Consider the following 21,209-nt stretch of genomic DNA (forward strand, 5'->3'; position numbering starts at 1 on the left):
TTTTGCCAACTCCCTTGATTTTGGCACATTTACAAATTAATTTAAAAGCATTATTTAAGTCATAATAGTTGTTTGCCATTATGTGTTTTTTCAATTAAAAGAGCCTAAAATGGTGACAATTAGCATGGAGGGCATATTCAATATTTGCAAAGGTTGAGAACTACTGGGGCAGATAACACTCAACAAGAGGTCATTTATTATGAAAAGAAAGAAAAAGTGCATTCTTTAGTTTCCAAGTTTTTAATCCGAATATGTCATTCTCTGGAAGATAGCAACTTGAAAAGAATTGAAAAGATGATAACAAACTGGAAAAAAGGAGGTGTTTCATATTTTCCTTGAAAGGGAGCGAAACATAATTTAAAGCGTTTCCCCATTCATCTTCTTCAGGTAGAGCCACATTTGGCCCTTAAGCATTCAAACCCTACCCACACCCACCCAAACTATTCCATTCTATTTTCTTTCCGCTATCATACAAACCCTGCTGAGGCAGGCTAATGGCTTTCTGTGGGAGTCGCAAATGCATCTAACGGCTGGATTAAGCTTTAACACAGCAGTGTTTATACTTGGAAGAGATGTAACAGCATGAAACGAGCCCAGCTTCCAGCTCACAAACACTGTGGCGAGGCTCTTTTATATTTGAAAGCAGAACAGGTTACATTAGGGAAGCTGTCAGAAAAGATCCACAAACAGCACACGTGTCATCACAACATTTAAAGGCAGCACCAACTTTTTGCCAAGAGAATCCGCATGCATAAGAGAGAGGGGGCTCATTGTTTGAGTGACAAGACAAGCTCAAACTAAAGCCATTGCACAGCAGGACTGGAATAATTTAGAAAACAAGGTCTTGTTCTATTCTTAGCTGATCAGACAAACCTGATGGAGGGGGGGGGGAGTTGCAGCCATGTACCCCATTTATCTATTTAATACAAGTTCTGGGTTCTTCTCCAACTGTTCTCATGGGGGAAAAATATATTGCACCTTATGGAGCAATTAAAGCATGAATTATCTAGCTGTGATTGTTACAACAACTCCGTAAGACAAAACCAGAATCATCATCTCCATATTTCCCAGGGGGCTGTAACTGTACAGTGTAAACCGTACTGAACTCAGATTAAATTAAAGTAGTAGCAAGAAGTAACTCACCGTTTCCATCTTTTGCCAGCTGTACCCTAGGGAAAGATGGTGTTGTCTCCTCTTGAAGTATGCCTTTCTCACCTCTATATTCTCCAGTGATTTTTGGTTTAGCGAGCATAGCTCCTGGGGCACAAATCTAACAGTAAACATTGTGAAACTCAGGTTATAGCCTTTTCAAGACATTTCTTCCCTGATTCTTGCTATATCAAACAATGACGTGACAGTCAATATCTGTGCATGTTTGCATCCCACCTTTCTTCCAGCTTGGAAATCAAGGCTGTGAGAAGGTTTGAGAAATCATCTGATGGTGGTGGTTGCTCTACAGACCAACATAAAGGGAATATGGAAAAGGTTGGGGTCCACTATGGTTATTCCTAACGAAAGATCATCAGCATTTCCACTGACTAATTTTTAAGAGTCATACTTGATGTTTGCTATGCACGTGTACTTTGAGGCCTGAAAGAGTAGAACCACCACAGGGTATTCTCTTATGTGCTTCTATTTAAATATACCTTGCCTGATTCTTTAGCTTGTTGGCGTTTTGTCGTTTCATGATTCCAGAGTGGTCCTCTGTCTTCTGTATCCTCTGTTTTAGAGCTGAAATTTCAACATATATTTTAACTCATGCCACAATATTATAAATGTAATCTGCATTAACACAGATCCAAAATATATTTCAGTGGACATCTAAGGTAGCTTTAGAATAAGACTATATATATATCTTCAATCCTATTCAGTACAATTGATATACATTCCTGCTTGGGAATTTTGTCTGGACTGCAAAATGGTGGGAATGATCAAGAGTCATACATATTCCCTAGAGCAGCTGTGTATTGGAGTTTACATTTATCTTGCAACTTTCAAAACAATCCATATAGTTTGTTTGAATTGCGGTGCTGTCTTATCACCTGCTATTCAGCCAATACCCCACTGGGCCTTCTTGTGGCAGCTACTCCTTTTCCTGTTGGCCCTTGCTGACACGTACACACCTCCTTAAGTGACCTGTCAAAGCCACCACTGTCTTTTCCTCACAAAGGCATTAGCCTCTGAAACACCCAGGTTAAGTTGCTATAGAATGCCATTTTTCTAGTGTTTCAGCTGTAAAAATTAGTATTGATAAAAACAGGTGGTAATGAGTTGAAGCACAAAAATATATGAAAATACAAAGTCTGATGAGTAAGTGGACTAACTCTGTAACGTGTTCCACAGTAGTTTCATTCTGCTTTGTCCATTATTAGGAGACAAAACTCATTGACAGTTCAATAAGGTTGCATGCACACCATTATATAGCATAGCCATGTTCTAGGCCAGGGGTAGGCAACCCCATGGGGGTCATTTAACCTGCCCATGAGCTGCCCCCGAACCAAGCCGCCCCTTAACGAGTCCCCATGCGCTGCACTAAACCAGCGCAGCGTGGCACAGGGACTCGCTTCTGCAGTGCCAGAAATTGTGTCTGTGCATGCTCAGACTCCAGAAATCGTGTCTGCGCAGACGCCAGAAGTCGTGCGTGCTCATGCATGATCCAGCCCACAGAGGGATCTCCGCTGAACTGGCCCAGGCGATGTAAACCTTGCCAACCCCTGTTCTAGGCTATATGCTCTAGCACTGAAATAGCAGCATCTCATAGAGGGCAAAAACAGAAACTTTTGCCTACAGGAAGTTTGCTCCCCTATGCTGTTAACCAGTGTATTTTGACTCACAGAACCTATTTTAATTTATAATGCTCTAGATTTGCATTAGGTGAACTAGTTCTTTGACAGAATGAGGGTGAAATCTATTCAGAGTTTTCCAAGAAACTCAGAAGATACCTGTAGATTACTCCTTTGATCTGCCTCCCTCATGGCAACAGATTTTATCATGGGCTCAGCAATACAGTATGCTTCTAAATGTCCCCAGCAACATCTGCCACACACCCAAAAAGGAACCAGCAAGCCCATCATAATCAGTGGACACAGTCAAGCCAGGTCTGCCTTTGTTGATCTCACTTATGTCTATTGCTGACAATCAAGTTCACTTGTTCAAAAGTGATGGAAATTAATGAGCGATAGTCAACCAAGTTTTACTCAGAATAGGTAAACTGAAATTAATGGATCTAACTTAGTCATGTTAATCAATGTCAATGTTGCTACTCTAATTAAAACTTGCCTGAATACCACCAAATGTGCTTAAATTTGGGAGGATCATTTTTACAATGACTTGGCACCACTGTTATTTTTGTGCCATGCAAGTATGTCTAGAGCAGATTACCAAGCATTCCAAAAGGAAAGAGGTAGTAGTCACAGGGCCCTATTGATTTCTATTGATCAGCTGCCCTGCTATCTATTGAAACTCAAACTTTGCCAATAATATAAAGTCCAACAAATTCCTTAATAGCCTCACTGACAATATCATTCCACAGGAGGTGGAAAAAGCAACAAGGGGACCACCTCTCTTGGATCTGGTCCTCACCAACAGGGAGGAACTGATCGATGGTGAAACAACAGGGAACCTTGGGAGGAAATGATAATGATCTCTTGGGTTTCATTATACACAGGTAAGAGAAAGTTGAATGTAGTTGGACATGCACTATGGACTTTAAGAAGGCTGATTTCAAAAAGCTTAAGTAACTATGGATCAAAGTCCCATGGTCAGAAATGCTCAAAGAGATGGAGTCCAAAATGGATGGGAGATTCTTAAAGGTGAAATATTGAAGGCACAAGGGCCTTCAAAATTCCAACAAGAAAGAAAAATGAGAGAAACCTAAAGCAATGTGTGGCTGCATAAGGAGCATCCAGATGAGCTGAGATGTAAGAAAGGAATGTACAGTGGTACCTCAGGTTACATACGCTTCAGGTTACATACGCTTCAGGTTACAGACTCCACTAACCCAGAAATATTACCTCAGGTTAAGAACTTTGCTTCAGGATGAGAACAGAAATCATGCTCCGGCGGCGAGGCAGCAGCAGGAGGCCCCATTAGCTAAAGTGGTGCTTCAGGTTAAGAACAGTTTCAGGTTAAGAACGGACATCCGGAACGAATTAAGTACTTAACCTGAGGTACTACTGTATAAGGAAGGGGAAACCATGAAGGAAGAGTATACATAAGTAGCCAACAGTTGCAGGGAAATGGTTGGGCAGACCAAAGCTCAGAATGATCTTAGGCTTGCAGAAGAGGTTAAAAATAATAATAACGGTTTCTTTGGCTAGATTTGAAATAAGAGAAAGAACACGCAGTGCCCGACCTAGAGGTAACTGAATAAATGATGCAAGGAGGGAGCTGCAGCCCAAGATATGAAAGGAGGTGGTTAGGGAACACCTCGCTCCTTTAAATTCAAATCTCCAGGGCCTGATGGGTACTAAAGGGTTCCCAAGGGTACTAAAGGAGCTTGTGGGTGTAATCTCAGAGCCTCTGTCTATAATCTTTGAGAATTCATGGAGAACAGGTGAGATCCTTAAAGACTGGAGGCAGGCAAATAATAATAATAATAATAATAATAATAATAATAATAATAATAATAATAATATTTATTATTTATACCCCGCCCATCTGGCTGGGCCTCCCCAGCCACTCTGGGCGGCTTCCATAGAAACCAAAAATACAGTAAAATATCACACGTTAAAAACTTCCCTGAACAGGGCTGCCTTAAGATGTCTTCTGAATGTCAGGTAGTTGTTTATCGCTTTGACATCTGCTGGAAGGGCGTTCCACAGGGCGGGGGCCACTACCGAGAAGGCCTTTTGCCTGTTTCCCTGTAGCTTTGCTTCTCGCAATGAGGGAACCGCCAGAAGGCCCTCGGCGCTGGACCTCAGCGTCCGGGCAGAATGATGGGGGTGGAGATGCTCCTTCAGGTATACTGAACCGAGGCCGTTTAGGGCTTTAAAGGTGAGCACCAACACTTTGAATTGGGCTCGGAAACGTACCTTTCTTCAAATTGTCCTTCCTTCAAAAAGGGGGAAGAGAAGACCCAGGTAACTACTGACCGGAGAGCTTGACATTGATTCCAGGAAAGGTCTTAGAACAGTTGGTCTGTGAGCACTTAGAAAAGGATAATTTGAATACTATGACCCAGGCTTCCTGTTTCTGCCTGTGCCAGGAATGGAGGTCTTCCTTGACATCTCAGGGAGATACAGACAGAGATAAACAAAGAATGATGGAGAAAACTCATTCTTTGAATTCCTCTCTAGGTGGGAGAGGTATGGGCTTTTACCTGTGGATTGCCCTGCAGTCTGACACTCCCTATGGAATGTGAGGGCAGGCAAAGGCACTGGGTGCATGGAGCACTCCAACTGCTGTGACACCCCCCCATCCGTTCCTGGAAACAGAGGAAATCCTGCTAATTGGGGTTTAATTGGAGTAAAGTATAGGTGTGTGCTAGGAGCGATGCGATGACAAACTGCGGAACATTTCGGCTGCAAGGATTTAAAGGTTGGAATTGAGATAAGGTTTCATTCAGTGCCAGAGACAGCAGGGGGAGGGGACTCCATGGTTGTTTTTTCAAAGTTTTTCTTCTACATTTCTGATTTGGCAACCCTCTTTGGAATGCAACGTTAAAATATAATACAAAATGTGAGGTTGGAAGGAACTGGATTAATATCATGGAATTTAACATCAAACTGGAACTGCGTGTATGAGTGGAATGGAGGGAGAGAGAAAGGGAGGGAAGTTTCACTCTTTGAAAGGCCTAAGTTAGAATATAGAACGAAAAGACCCCTGATCTCTTTCAAAGGAAAGTGAAGGAGACTGAGACAATTTTGAATGTATTCTAACTGGAAGGATAACTGGCTATAAATGTTCAGCTGAAAGGAGGAAAGGAGTCTTCCAGCTGCAAGATCAGAGGTTTCCATATTAATCATTGGAGTTTGGAATCAGACCACTCTTCCTAGGTTGAAAAAAATGGTGAGGACAGTTTATTTGTTGAAACAGAGGGATCTCTAACAAGCTCTTGAATCATGGGATGAAGTGACACAGAGGCTTTTGGAAAACTGAGATAACTGCTTCCCTCGAGTCATGATGGGAAATATCAACAGTTGGAAGAATGAAGGACACAGCACCATATATGGTTGGGACAACATCACGGGGTGGGGGTGGGGAATACCACACACAGGAAAGAGCAATGATTACAGACTGAGTAACTCACTTGAAACTTTATAAATTACTTAATAAATCAATATGAAGTGAAACCATAAGATTGTAGCTGTTGTATAAGAGATTATTATTTTGAAGGGGATGTAATGGAAATTATTAAGATTTTGGAACACTGAAAATAATAAAAAAGGAACCCATCAAATCTAGCACAGGAGGAGGCCACTTTAACCTAATTGTATAATTCAGTATATAAATAATTGGTTTTAATAATTGTATTAATTGGATAAAATTGGCATTGTTATAATGAGGCTGTTATTGGAATGATATTGTAAAATCAATAAAAATACTTACAAAAAAATATGATTACTATGACCCAGCATGTGTTTCTCAAAAACAAGTCATGCCAGCAAATATCTTTTTTAAAATGGAGTTACAAGCTTGGTGAATCAGGGGAATGCTGTGGACATAGTGTATCTTGATTTCAGTAAGGCTTTTGACAAAGTTCCCTAGGATACTCTTGCAGAAAAGCTGGAAAAAAGTGATAGATGGAGTGCTGCAAGGTTCTGTCAGGGCCCATTGTTGTTCAACATCTTAATAAACAAATTGGATGAAGGAATTCAGGGGATGCTCATCAGATTTGCAGATGATACCAAACTTGGAGAGGTAACAAATGCCACTGAAGACAGATGACCTTAACAGATCGGAGAACTGGGCCAAACTAATAAAATGAATTTCAATATATACGAATGTAAGGTAGTGCACTTAGGTAACAATAACCAACTGTACAAATGTAAAATGAGGGACAGCTGGATTGCTAGTAGTACATGCAAAAAGGATCTAGGGAGGGTCTTAGCTTAACATGAGTCAACAGTGTCATGCAACAGCAAAAAAAACCCTAACATTACTCTGGGCTGCATGAACAGAAGCATAGTGTCCAGATCAAGGGGAGTATTAGTCCTACTCTATTCTGCCTTGGAGTACTGTGTCAAGTTCTGGGTGCCACAATATAAGAAGGCTATTGACAAGCTGAAACATGTGCAGAGGAGGGCAACCAAGATGGTGAAGGGTCTGGAAACCGAGCCTTATGAGGAATGGTGGAGGGAGTTGGGTATGTTTAGCCTGGTAAAGAGATGGCCAAGAGGAGATATGATAGCCATCTTCAAATATCTAAAGGGCTGTCACATGGAAGATGGAGCAAGCTTGTTTCTCATGCTCTGGAGGATAGGACTTGAACCAATGGATTCAAGGTACAAAATACAAGATTCTGATTAAACAACAGGAAGAACTTTCTGACAGTAAGAGCTGTTTGACAGTGGAGCGGACTCCCTCAGAAGGTGGTGGACTCTCATTCTTTGGAAGTTTTTAAGCAGAGGTCTGTCAGGGGTGCTTTAGTTGAGATTCCTGCATTCCAGGGGGCTGGACTAAATGACCCCCAGGGTCCCTTCCAACTCCACAATTCTATGACTAGCACTACTTGGCACAGAGATCAGGAAAATGTTTAGATGGGCTGGTCAAGCAATAAACGTACAATGGTTCCTGTCAGGAAATAAAAGATGAAATGTAGTGTTACACCAAGGTCACTACCTAACTCCTTTACTTACCTGGATACATTACAGAATGTTTGGTGGTATGTAGGCCTAGGTTCTAAATTCACACACATTTACAGATAGACCTTCCTTATTCATTCAGCTTCACTTTTAAGTCAAATAAATCAATAATTAAAATCCAGTTGCTCCAGGTATCTTACTTTAAGAAAGCAAGGGCAAAAATATAAAATGAAACTCCAGAAAGTACACTTACCTAGGTGTGGCAAGGAGAAAACTTTGTTTCTGTGCAAAACACAAAGAAGAGAACTTCAGCTTTCACAGCCTGAAAAGTCAGGTCAATCATGCAACAATGCAGCGTTGTTTGTCTTGAAGCAACATGTTTACTCAAGAAATATCTTGATCTACACTTGTTCTTTCACGTCCTTAATATGAAACATGGCCAGAATCCAAAGACGACACTAAATTACAGTGTGTTTCCATGTGCGTACAGAGGTGTGCATGCCTGCCAATTTTCCCTTCTGGACTAAGTCCCTGACAACAAACTGATGGGCATTCCAGAGGGTCTGCCACTCTGAAGGGTCTGCACAGAGGGAGGCAATCAGCTGGTGAGAAATGCATGGCTGAAAAGCCCCCATGTGCAAGACAGTGTGTGGGGCTTTGGATCCCAGGCAGTGTTCTTCATTTACATAGATGAAGCATGTCGCCAGGTCTCTTAGCAAAAGATTTAAAAAATGTCACAGGCAGCTTCAGCTCTGTACTAAACCTCCCACGTTGTGACTATGCCCATTTTAGTAGACTTGGTAATATGTTCACCTGTTGAAATGGGGGTGAAAAGGAGTGATGGCACATCAGTTGGTCAGTGTTATAAATAGTGTTCAGTATTATAGGACCAATCAGTTACAGAACCATTTTTACATTAGATGCAACACCATGATTTGGAGCTATGTATATGAGCCCTGTGCTCACACACTCCCTACTTCCCCTCCCTTCATGTGCTCTGATTTTGTACATCACACTTACCATAGTCTGAGAATACATACCTCGGTATTCTCATTTTTCCCAGCCTTGGAAGCTAGAGTAAATATTTTTGTAAAAATTAGTATGTTCCATCTTCATTTCATTGAATATTATTAAAGCCACTAATCATAATATGGAGTTTAAGCTGCAATGGTAGGTTACCCAACATTTCTCACCTGGGCTGCTATAAGCTATGGAACCATCCCACAATATAACTGCAGCCTAGTATACCAAAAGGCGTCCTAGCTTTATTTATTGTTAAATGACAGCTACACATGCAAGACTCCATGCATTATTTGTATAATTAGAGATATAATTGATTGTCACCTGCATTCAAACCCTGATAATTACGCAAGTGAAGTGTTTGAGATTTTCCATACAGGTACAAAGATAAAAGGTTAAAAGGAGGGGGGGGGAGAAAGCTAGAAAGACGGGTTAAAGGTTAACAAGCAAGGGATAAAGAACTGTGACACCAGACATAGCAGAGAGCCAGGAGTTTTTTGTTGTGTGAGGATAGCTAACTTTTCAAAGGTGGTTCACTGCAACACTAACCAAACTGGATGCTACACAACTTTCAGAAGACATTTGAAGGCAGCTACTGAAAAGTTGTTATTGTTTGATGTTTTATTATGTTTTTATGTATGGTGGAAGCCGTCCATATGGGCAGGGTATTAATAAAATAATAACAAACAACAACAACAAACAGAAGCAATGACTTTTGAGTAACTTTAAATGGCATATGGCCACCACAGTTCAGAACCCAACTTGGCTCCCATTCAAAAGTGGCACTCCCTCCCACTCCTTAAAAGTATCTGGGAACTTGAAGAGGAAGATGGGGAATATCAGTGCAGCAAGGTCCAGCTGGTGCCTGACCTGGTCAGCCATCAGTACCAAGCCTGCCCACACAGCATGCATGGCATAAGCATACCAACTGTTAATAGACTTACGATGTATAATTTCTTGAGCAGCATTGGTGGAACTCTCTGGCAGCTTCAGGTAGGACATTGTTTCTTCATAAGTGCCTAGTTCTTCTGTTTCAGGACTAAGAGAAATGAGGGGAAAGTATTATTGTTTTGGAGACTCTCTTGGGGGAGATGAAAGGATTAAAATCTCTCTGAAGAGGTGCCTTCCTCAAAGAGTGACAGACTTTAAAGTTCCTATCCAGATACTGACCAGAACCATACAAGCATAGCGAGAGAGGGAGGGAGGGAGGGAGGGAGGGAGGGAGAGAGAGGGAGAGAGAGAGAGAGAGAGAGAGAGAGAGAGAGAGAGAGAGAAAATATGTAACAGCGGATGACTGCCCTGTAAGTTCTGAAATATTAAGAACTGCATGCACAACACAGCAAAAAACTTCTAAAACACGTATCTATTAAGAGACTGGGCCCTGGACCTTACGTACTGGCTGCCTATACAGCCCTGCATATAAAGACTAAACTTTGTTTGCCAGACATTTGGAGCACTGTTGGGACATAAAAAGGGGTAAGTGCAGCAGAAGGCATTGGAGAGAAAACTGGTTAAAGGGCAGCCTTAGAGAAGTTTCTGGGGTTGCTTCATGAAAGGTGCAAGCAGGATGACATCAATGATTAGAGAGCATCTCCTGTGGTTCAGTGCCAATGGGGCAAGTCAGCCTCCTGTCTCCTGCTAAGAGCTATTTTCCCAACATACTGTTAACAAATGCTAACAAACAACAATAAACCACATTTAGTGGCATATTTTTAAAGAGCATGCTATTAAACTGAAGCAAGCAAATGAATGAATCTGCCAGCTACCCAAGGGGTAAAAATCCCCTCCTCTATCTCATCAAGCCAGGAGCACATTTGTTGACTGATTTCTCCATAAATCATCTCAAAAGATGGACTCGACAGAGCCAAATGTGTCGCGCACAGGTCCCAAAGCAGGCAGCTCAGCTTGTTTATCAATGAAGCAGCATTGCCAACATGATCTTGTTGTGTGTAAGTATTACAGTGTTAGGTTTGCAGATGGTCAGCTGGGCCAAAGACGAGAAGCTGCCAAATATTCAGCCAGGTGCCAGGGATGCTTGCAATCTTACATCCAACATTTGTCTTTTTTAAAATATACTTTTGTTGTCCAGGACAGTGTTTCTGATGTATACATTAACCCAACTAATAAAACCAGGCTTCTATGGAAACTGAACCAGTTGCTAAATGGCAACTTGCCTGGGACTAATGTCCACTCATCCCAGCACCTTTGCATATACATCTTACATTTAAAGTCCACACCATTCTCCAAAGAACCCTAGGAACAGCATTTTGTTAAGGGTGCTGGGAATTGTAGCTTTGTGGGGCATAGGCTACAGTTCCCAAGATCCTATACAGTGATACCTCCAGTTGCAGACGGGATCCCATTCTGGAGCTCCGGTCGGATCCTGAGGTTTCCGCAACCGGAGGGGCTGCTTATGTGCATGCACGCACATACTTCCGGGTTTGCCACATTCGCATCTTGAAGGATATGCAACCGGAGGTGTGTGTATCCAGAAGTACCACTGTACAGAGAAGTGTGTGTGAATGCAACCATTAGGTCTTGGGTACTTGTCTTTCCTCCAAGCTTAGTCCGGCTAAGTTGAAGCACATCTCTCCAACCTCAGCAAAGCTGCAAGATGTCACTGCAGTCAATCCCCCAGTTTATTCACCAGCTCACACATCTTGCCAAACTGATACAAGCAGTATAGATTTACTTTTGGCACATTTTATTTGCTCCCCACAGCACCAGATATCCAAGACACACATACACACAGAGAGAAAGGTCCAAAAACACAAGCCGTTCTCGAAAGGCTGTCTAAACAAAGGCCACCAGACAACAACTTATGCAGCTTAAGCCCATGCTTGCTGCCTAAACATTAGCAAATGCAATCAAAACTCTCGCCTGCTGACAGCCAGCGATAACAATAAAAGTTAGTGCTCAGCACCTGCGGATTAAACTAGCTTGTGTGTGTTTACAGGAACAGGCCTCAAAGCTTCTAACTTCAGAAATGTCAAGCCAGAGAGAAGGAAGAGATAGGGAAAACACTGTGTGGGAGCAGATCTCTTTAAAGAGGGAGGAAAAGCAAGTACATCGCTGCACAGAGACATACGTTTATATTCACCACAGGTTCAAAGGAGTACCAGCAAAAGACAGCTAGATGTAAAAGAGAATGAGGCAGAACTGGGTCTGTAGTCTTGTAATAGGAAAAGTGAAGAAAGTACATGAAATGAAGTCTCTTTTGCCAGATCCCTGTTAGCTATTTGGTTTTGAATATGAAACAACTTGCATTTCTGGTTTCCAGAGAGTTAGTGATTCTTTCTTGAAGCAGGGGTGGGGGAACTGTGGCCTTTCAGATGTGGCTGGACTACAACTCCCACCACCCCTGATCACTGATCACACAGACTGGAGCTGCTGGAAGTTGGAGTCTAACAACATCTAGAGAGCCATGGTTCCCAGAAACTTCCAAAGAAGTTCTAAGAGACCATGTGACCTGCTTAAGAGTCTAGATTTTCAGGCAACATAAAGAGAGGTGCACTTACGTTTCAGGAGTCATGTAGGCATCATCCACAGCATCTGAAAACAAATTTTTGTAATGTAAAGGAAACAATAACTGCAACCACACAGTATGCCAGAGTGAAATTTAGTGATGTAGTGTCCTGGTGTTTCCATTCCTTGATCCTAGCAAGAGTCCCAGAAGACGTTGAATTCAAACAAGCCTGTTGCAGTGGAGAAGACAACCCAGGCAGTAAATGGACAGGATTGATTCCAGACTTCGAGCTGGTCTACACTCCCACCAAGGGATGGGATGCATGTACACAAAAATCATGCCTCTTTTTGCTCAAAGTAGCCCGCCCAACCATGTACACGCTCTCTGGGCCACTCTCGGTCACCAAGACATACATTTGAGATAAGCGCTCCTTCCTGTTCTTGACTGGAAATTATCTCAATTTCTTGTCAGCATCCACCAGCCATTGCTTTAACAATGCCTAAAACCCAAACAGAGAATGCCTTACCTAGAATGTTCTTCTGGAAGGGACCAAGGTCAACGTTCGGAGGCCTTGGTGGTTTCTTTGGAGGAGGACCAAGTGAATTAATGGAAGGAAGTGGTTTGAGCTTTGGGATTTTTTCAACCTCATGCCATCTTTCTGTAACAGAGGGAAGAAAGCACATTAATGCTTTGGTAGGGAGAATGAACTTCCATGCTGGAATTTTGCAATGGGTGAAACTAGTGCTTCTTTCTTCTTCTAAAAACATGTTTAGGGGTACTCTCTTTTCCCTACTCATATTGAAATACTGCCCCTCAATGAGGTCAAACTTTGATTCATAAAATGTTTAGGGGTATGTGTACCCCTGCATACCCCCCAGAAAAAAGCACCGAGTGAAACAGACCAAACGAAAATCATAATGTTCCTTTCTTCAAATTTTGGCAGATACAGTTGCCCCTTTCCAAATGATGGAATTGACATACATTGACACTTTGGCTGTTGAAATGGGTTCTTGATTGCTTAGGTGCACACACAGCAGATATTGGATTATTATTATTATTATTCTCAAGTGGGGAAACCGACAACCTGGATGCAAGACACGGCATTCACAAAATTAATTGCTCTTTTGAGAAAGAAAGGAAAAAATTACCCAGCTACAGCGATTCTAACCACAAACCTGAACTTCCTTTTCCTTTAATGGTTTCCTTCCCACCTGTCAGAGCATGCTTGGCAGAGTTGTAACCCAGTAGGCAAGAGTAATTACAGAGTTTGTCATTCACTGACCTATAGGAGTCCAATAGAGTAGGGCTGTGTAAGTAATAGGCTTCCTGGGGGTCTCTGTGGACCACCTTGCTCTACATGTCAAAGCCGTCAGAAAAGGAAACCTGTGCATATTGGCAAATATACCGTTCTGTCACATAGCAACAATCTAAACTGCACTCATGACTAATAGGAAGAGCCCTTTGGCATGGTACAAAGCTGGCAAAGTGCACAGAAAGGTTAGCCAGAGCAGCATCCTGGAACACACACACACACACACACACACACACACACACACACCTTATCTTATTAGTCACCTGCAATTCATTGTAAGTTGGCAAAACAGCTGCTGAATGCTAAGTTCCTGTAAGGCAGCTTGTTCCAGTAAAGAAAGAAAAAAAGATGTTTTTCATAGTTGGCATTGGTCCTGGATTTTGTAAAGACAGCATGTCAAACCAGAAGCTTCCTGGCTGGAGCTTTTTTCTTCTTCAATTAGCAAAAAGGCAATGCAAAGATTAGTTTCAGCCTCAATTTTGGACTCCAAAGTACTGGTCTGGCCCAAAACATCTACTCCAAAGTTACCATGACAGCAGACAAGTGTTAATATTTATAAAGAATGGACATTGATTAGCAGCTAGGTACATTCACTTCAGGAAACCGGTCAAATTGCAGAAATAAGGAATGCATTCAGATTGCCAGTTGTTTACACAGTGCCTGCAAGTACAAGTTGATTATTAGGAGGAAGAAAGAGATCACTTATCATTGCCCTTATTGTGCAATTATAAGAGGGGCTACTGATTAAAATAACCTAGCAGCGTCTCAGTTTATTTTACTGCAAACCCTCTCCAGCTGTGAAGATTGATCAAAAATACATTTTAAACATTTCTCCAGAGTTTTTTGAAATAACACAGCTGGACAACTACCCTTCTTCATGCCACACCTTCTGAAAAATTAAGCGGCGAGGGTATTTTTTGCTCAAAACAACATAGGAATTACCCATGTACATTTCATGTTCTGTTCTGAAAGTCTAGGAAGCATATAAAACCTACTCACATTACCTTGAACTGACTGGCTTTTAGCTAGATACTAAAAACATCATAGTCAAGTTCTTTAACACAAAAGTATTGCTGTCCACTACTGACTTAAGGCTACAAAATATAGTCAGGTAACATGGCTTACCGTTTGAGCATTGCGAGGTCTTGCTTGGCCTGTCTAAGTCATTAGCGTCTTGGGGGGAATCAGCAAGTTTAATGGCACCGTGGGCCAGTGTCTCTGAGCTTGCATGGTTTCTTGGTGGAACAGGTGGCGAGACTGTGGGAAATAGAACGGGTTCGACCTGTAGGTGAGAAGGGGTGCTTGGTGCAGAAAGCACTACTGCTTGCTCATTTTCAGCTGCTTTTGCTGGAACCTCTGGAGTGACAGCAACGTTCGCAGTTTTGGGCTGGGGAAGAGATGTTGTTCTGTTGGAACGCTGAGGAGGGGTCTCGGAGCCCTTTTTGTCACTCTGCAACAAAGCACTTTCCCAGATGTTCAGAGTATTGCGGAAAGAATTGCTTGCCAGTGCAGTGTCTTGAAGGCAATGATAAGATGCCGGACGTTGCTTTGGTGAGTCTTCCACCAGTACAACTCTTGCACAAACTGTCTCCGTAATGTCTTTGCTTTTTCTATCTTCATTCTTCCTAACTTCAGGCAATTCGTGAAGCCGGGCCCTTGGTAGCACGACAGGCTTGATTTGTACTATTTCAGACTTCTGCAATAAATAACTGAAGGGCGCTGTCTTTTGCTCAGGATCTGGAATTTGTCGTCGGCACAATGGTTTGGGTTTGGGATGGGATGCGGGACTGCCATCGGTATTTTGCTGAGGGGGGGTTTCTGCAGGAAGGCTCTTTACAGGCTGGAGCAATGCACTGGAAAAATTGGAATCATTCTGAAATTTTGCTCGAAGTGCTCGGAAGTCTCCAGCTCTTTCCTAAAACAGCCAAGAATACAAGAGACAACTATCAATCATATTTTTAACAAAGCAGTTCTAACCCAAACTGAGAAAGAACCTAGACTGGTGTAGATGGTTTGGCAATCAAGTCTGGATTCAGGATAGAGGAGGTTCATGTGAAAAGTATATTCTGATGGGGCCCCTCTGATGTCAGTGGGCCTCTTGTAGCTTACCTGATGACAGTGCACAACTAGATACAGAGAGGAATTGGGTTTGTCCTCTTTTCACAGTGAGCTGGCCTTATTTAATTTTCCCAAATGTGCTTGTGGGTTGGAATATGACTGCCAGATTATGCACGGTGGATTTTGTGCTGAAGTTGCACTCCTAAAAAGTGCACATAAAATATATATTCCCTATGCTGAAAATGCATTGAATGTATGTATTTTATAGGATATGTGTGTACAAAATGCATACAGTTTCCATGCAGATTTTTCATGCCCACCCCTTTCTTAAGACTGCAAAAACGAGACAAACTGACATAGGACTGACTGCTATTGAAAATGACACAAAATAGATTTAGGCATATCTGTCCAATTCATTGCCAAGCATCTGGTTCCATCATGCAGGGACAGTATGGGCAATTTAAATGGACCCAGATGCTTTCCCCTTGAAGAGGAGCACAGGATACTGCGAGTGATGGTCACTGCTGGGGTACTGAGAACTTCACAAGGAAGCTGTGTCTGTGGGATGAGATTGTACCAAAACTTAATTCCTAGAATTTGGGGGGTGCTGCATGTCCAGATGCCCATCTCAGGGGCTTAGTGTCCCCATCCAGTGACCAGAGGTGATTTCTTGGAATAGTGCACATCATAGGGTGACCTCTGACAATGGCCAACCCCTGCTATCCATCAACAATCTGTAATCAATAAAAGCTGTCCCCTTATTTGATGCCAATACTGGTTTCTTGTGCCTTCTTTGTGTGCATGCCCACCCCAGTGGATCCACTGCACCTGGGCCTGGAACAAAGCAGCTCAGGGAAGGGGAAGAAAGACCACCACATTTCTACTCGGCAGATGTGAAGGTGTATTCAGATAACTGATTGAGAACAAATCCTTCCCTCCCCTGCTCCAACTAACCCCCAAGCCCACCCAATACCCCAGACTCTGCAATTAGATTGCATCAGGACACCATTTGCTTGAAGGAAACTTACAGTTGTAGGATATGGGTGAGATTACAATAGCCTTCTCTTCTATATACAAATCTGACAATATAAGATCGTCATCTACAGTGTTTACTCTATAGTGACCCCACCCATATCAAAAATGTCGCAGCACACCTTGGGAGCCTCAGAAACTAGGCACTGGATGTCAAATTCCACAGCTCATGAAATGTGGCCATTTCCTACTCGCTCTCTTTTTGGAGCTACCTGTATATTGTGAGCTGCCTTATAAAAATCTGAATGTGCTTGCTCGGCAGGAGGAACAGCAGCCATGCAGATCAGCCTTGTGCAAAGAACTGTGCTCTCCTGCAACAGCTTTTTGGATCAGAAAATTAGGTGAAACAAGACAACCTTGGACAGAGGCGCTATTATGCTGAAAAAGAGACACAGATGCCTTTAATGAGAAGGCAACACAGCAGAGCCTTGTCCTGAGATTTTATTGAATTTTGCGTAATTGCATCCAACTTATTAAATACAAAACAGTTTCTCCTGAATAACCCCTTTTAGTCAACGCTATTATTTTCACATTACACAGCATGATGCAAAGCACCTAGGAGATGTTTCAATTGCTCCGATTGTACTGGAGCAGCCAGCTGTACGATACAACTCAGTATTATGCCCAAGCCCAGTCTGGAATGTATATGCAATTAACATTTCCGTAAAGGAAAAGACAGACCAAAACCCCTCTGATCTTCATCCAAAACTTCACACTGAGTTATGACTACAACCAATGGAAGCCAAGGCAAAATAAATGCCATTGTTTCTTCAGCATGGGTGCAATATCTGCAGGCGGACTTTAAGATCTGCTCAAATGCACAGCACTGTTTACGGTGCTTTACTGCAAACCAGGTGCTTCTTTTATTACCGAATTCCTCATCAGAGCTGCAGAGAGAAGCCACCATGAAAGATGAAACCTTTGCCAGGTTGCCACCCCCTAACTAGAGATAAGCTTTTTTCTTTTTTTAAAAAAGTAACAATTGCTTTGTGGTTTTATTATGCATTAAAAGCACAGCTGAAAACTACAGAGTTGAATCCTGGAGAGCTCTTCCTGTTTCTGAAAGGGCAACACAGGTGCTATTGCTTTCCCAGGCAGTGCATCCAGAAGCTCGCTGGGGTACTTCGCCCCTGAATGCCAGAAGCATTAAGTGCTTGACTGTTTCCATGGAAGCATTTCCATAATGTGGACATATTACCACCGGTAGCAGTTTAAGCTCAAGTTTCCAATCTCCCTCAGTTCACTATTTTTACTTACAACAAGGACAGATGTTTTTGCTCTGTTCCATTTAATTATTTTAACATTGAAAATGTCCTGTTCTACCCAAGCCCTTGACATTCTCAGTTCATTTGTTCCAACTTATCATTTACCATTTATTTCTGCCTTGGTGGAGAGTAGCACAGAGAGTAAACTAGGGATTGTGCCAACGCTGAGGCTCAGTTTGCTGAACCCCATGCAGCTGCTGAACCTAACCCACATACTCACCACCCAAAGAATGCTGCAAACTGTAGTTGCTGCAAATTGTAGCTCTGTGAAGTACAGGTCCCGGGATTAATGCAGAGCAGGATGTGCTTTAAAGGTATGGTGTGTACATAACCTGACTCTCAAAGTGTGGTTTGGTTTTTAACACAGAGCCTGCTGATGAAAAGGGTGAAATTAGCTGCCAATCTACCATTTGGGCACTACTAAAATCCACTAACCAACATTAACTCATTTCTCCCCCTGTGTTTTCATATTACAGATGAGGGAGGGAGGGAGAACACAATAGGCCTTGAGAAGTCAGGGGGCATCTTGTTTAGCATTAAAGCTGACTTGCAAATAAATGGAATAATGGATTCAATAATCTGGGATGGCTGTGAGGTTGAATGGTGTGCTGTGGTGTGCTCCTAGCAGATCACTTGACCAGCTGTAACCACAACTCACCCAGAAAGAAAGGGAAGAGAGCAGGAAGTAGAAGCTATTAACAGGGTGAAAGATAAAGGTAAAGAGACCCCTGACCATTAGGTCCTGTCATGACCGACTCTGGGGTTGTGGTGCTCATCTCGCTTTATTGGCTGAGGGAGCCGGCGTACAGCTTCCGGGTCATGTGGCCAGCATAACTAAGCTGCTTCTGGCGAACCAGAGCAGCGCATGGAAACGCCATTTACCTTCCCTCCGGAGCGGTACCTATTTATCTGCTTGCACTTTGATGTGCTTTCAAACTGCTAGGTGGGCAGGAGCAGGGACCGAGCAACGGGAGCTCACCCCGTCACGGGGATTCGAACTGCCGACCTTCTGATTGGCAAGTCCTAGGCTTTGTGGTTTAACCCACAGCGCCACCCGCGTCCCTCTTATTAACAGGGCTACCAACATTTAAAAAGCCAAGTGCTTAAGTCAAGTTTGCAGATCACCACTCAGCAGGGATGGCAACTTGAATAAAATTGGGGGAGGGAAGCCCCACCCGGCATAATCTATCAAAATATGTGGTACATGCACACCATTTGAACGTCAATGCCCATCAATGGGGGGAGACCAAAGGGAACTCGGCCCCTAGAAGTTGGCTCCTATGTGGCATAGGCTATGCCACTCAAGCAGATCACTGTCCCCGGTTTACATGTAAGTGGGAAAAAGTCTGTACAGCAATAAACTTGCCACTTCAGTTCTAAAAGGCATGAAGGACTCAATGCTGGATTTGTATGCTCTGGAATGAGTTCCCAGATTATTTATTACATTTTAATCTCATTTTTCCTGTTAACAATGTAATTTTAATGAGCATAAAATGTGATGGTCGTATGCACGGAAATAAAAAAGAGGTTTGCATTAGGCAGCATCTAGGAAATGCGGAAGGAGGCACTAGAAATTTCTGTTCCAGCTAAGTGATGACTAATCTCTGGAACACCTGAGATCTCAGCTTCTTAGCAGAAAATAGAGCCTGCATCAGCAGGAGCTCAGTGATCTGGAGCAAGCAGGTTACTTGTACAGGATTTCTCTCTGGGAATAGAGAGAGGAAAGTTAAGGTCTTTAGGAAGACTGGACTGTATTGCTAGTTTAAGAGCAATGTGTTACTTTGTATTTTGCAATGTTTGTTTTGTAACTGGTTTAAGACTGCAGAAAAACTCTTTGAAACTTGTGGTGGAGAGCATTAATTTTTACTCTGCACAATCAAGGATGCAGATCAGGGATTCCATTTGCAACAACTCTTCACACATCCTTCCAAAGAGGCCTAGGCAGCATGCACCTCACCCCCATCCCCCCCTACCCCCTGCCTGCCTGCCCAGGTCTATATTATGCTCAATATGCAACCCTGTGAGGTAGGTGAGATTTGCTCAAGTTTGCTCAGTGAGCTTCATGGTGGGATGGGCATACCAGATACTATTTGGAGGATACAAATCAGCTTCCCCAGTTTTTGTTTTTTAAAAAATACTTTGCACAAGACTGTAATCTGCCAGTTCCACAAGGCACCATTTACAGGAATCTCTTATGGTTCCTATTTATGGAACTGATTGGCTTTGTCAATCTCAACAGGAACATTCTGCAGATATCATTTGTTTACTCAAGACAGTACTCTGACCCGCAGCAGCCACAATTGCTGGAATTTTGCCACATGCTCCAGGTACCATGAATCAAGTTTGATGACATCCAGAAAGTATAAACTTAGGCAAGTTTTCCTGCAAATCCACCCAGAGTTTCTCAAAAGACTAAAATGGAAAGAGGTTAGCCAGGTAGTTTCATAGCCAAATCAAAGACACTAGAATGACTTTGGGAGGGAAAAGAGAAGAGTGTATCGGGGCTGTTAGTTTAGCAGTACAAACCTAGGCATATTTACCCAGCAGTAAATCCCACTGTGTTCAGTGTACTTCTCAGTGAGTAGATTAAGGATTGCAGCCCAAACTCTTAAAATAAGAAAGGGACTATGGTGTTTACAAATGGTTCAATGGTTACAAAGAATTATTAAAGGTTATGTTCTGCTCCCCCTCCCCCCAAAAGGTTTTTAAAGGAGGCATCAAGAAATAAGGATGGGGGGAAAGTTCAATTTAGACACATTTAAAGCCAGATTTATCAAGTTCATAGTTTCCGAAGCTGAAGCCCAGCCACCCTTTGAAATTCACACTCCTCCAAAGGTTACAACGCAGTTCTCCAACCAACCAATGCTTACAAAAAATGCATATGATAAGGGGAAAGGGTGCATAAAAATGATTTACATTACCGAAAATAGCACACTAAAATGCATAATATTAGGAGAAATTGCTTGCCAAGATGTATGCATTACTCAAAACTGCGCACAAAGTGCACTTACTAGGAAAAATGTGTACTAAAATGCGGAAGAATTTCCATGAGGATTTAAAAATAAATAAATAAACAAATTGCAAACTGCTGCAGAAACATGGAGATTGGAAAAACAAGAAATAGAACTAAAACCGACAGGAGGAAGACTGGGCTCCTACAATGCCGAGCTGTGCAGAAGAAAGAGTTCAACAGGTATAGTTTCTCTCTGTGTGTCAGTCAGTCTCTCTTTTATACTTTCTCTCTCTCTCTCTCTCTCTCTCTCTCTCTCTCTCTCTCTCTCCTGAAAGGGAGCCCCATGAAAGGGAGCCCC

At 42.5% G+C, this 21,209-nt stretch overlaps 2 protein-coding genes across 4 annotated transcripts in view; one reads left to right on the plus strand and one right to left on the minus strand.

The window, feature by feature from the left end:
* Window positions 1–16,912, plus strand: part of PRKAA2 (protein kinase AMP-activated catalytic subunit alpha 2) — a 62,615-nt gene extending 45,703 nt beyond the window's left edge. The window contains exon 10 of the mRNA XM_081867224.1: window positions 16,896–16,912. The gene's annotated coding sequence lies outside the window, so the exon portion shown is untranslated. The remainder of the gene's footprint in view (window positions 1–16,895) is intronic.
* The window catches only part of FYB2 (FYN binding protein 2), a 36,725-nt gene that overhangs the window by 14,713 nt on the left and 803 nt on the right, over window positions 1–21,209 (minus strand). For all 3 annotated transcript variants that reach the window (XM_081867189.1, XM_081867188.1, XM_081867190.1), the window contains exons 2-9: window positions 14,669–15,458; window positions 12,758–12,889; window positions 12,284–12,317; window positions 9,710–9,804; window positions 8,786–8,817; window positions 7,999–8,027; window positions 1,647–1,731; window positions 1,144–1,270 (exon numbers count right to left, since the gene is read on the minus strand). In XM_081867189.1, the coding sequence (XP_081723315.1) occupies window positions 1,144–1,270; window positions 1,647–1,731; window positions 7,999–8,027; window positions 8,786–8,817; window positions 9,710–9,804; window positions 12,284–12,317; window positions 12,758–12,889; window positions 14,669–15,458 (1,324 nt within the window). The remainder of the gene's footprint in view (window positions 1–1,143; window positions 1,271–1,646; window positions 1,732–7,998; window positions 8,028–8,785; window positions 8,818–9,709; window positions 9,805–12,283; window positions 12,318–12,757; window positions 12,890–14,668; window positions 15,459–21,209) is intronic.

This window comes from Podarcis erhardii, assembly GCF_964252035.2.
Source record: "Podarcis erhardii genome assembly, chromosome: 6".
In the NCBI taxonomy this organism is placed as follows: domain Eukaryota; kingdom Metazoa; phylum Chordata; class Lepidosauria; order Squamata; family Lacertidae; genus Podarcis; species Podarcis erhardii.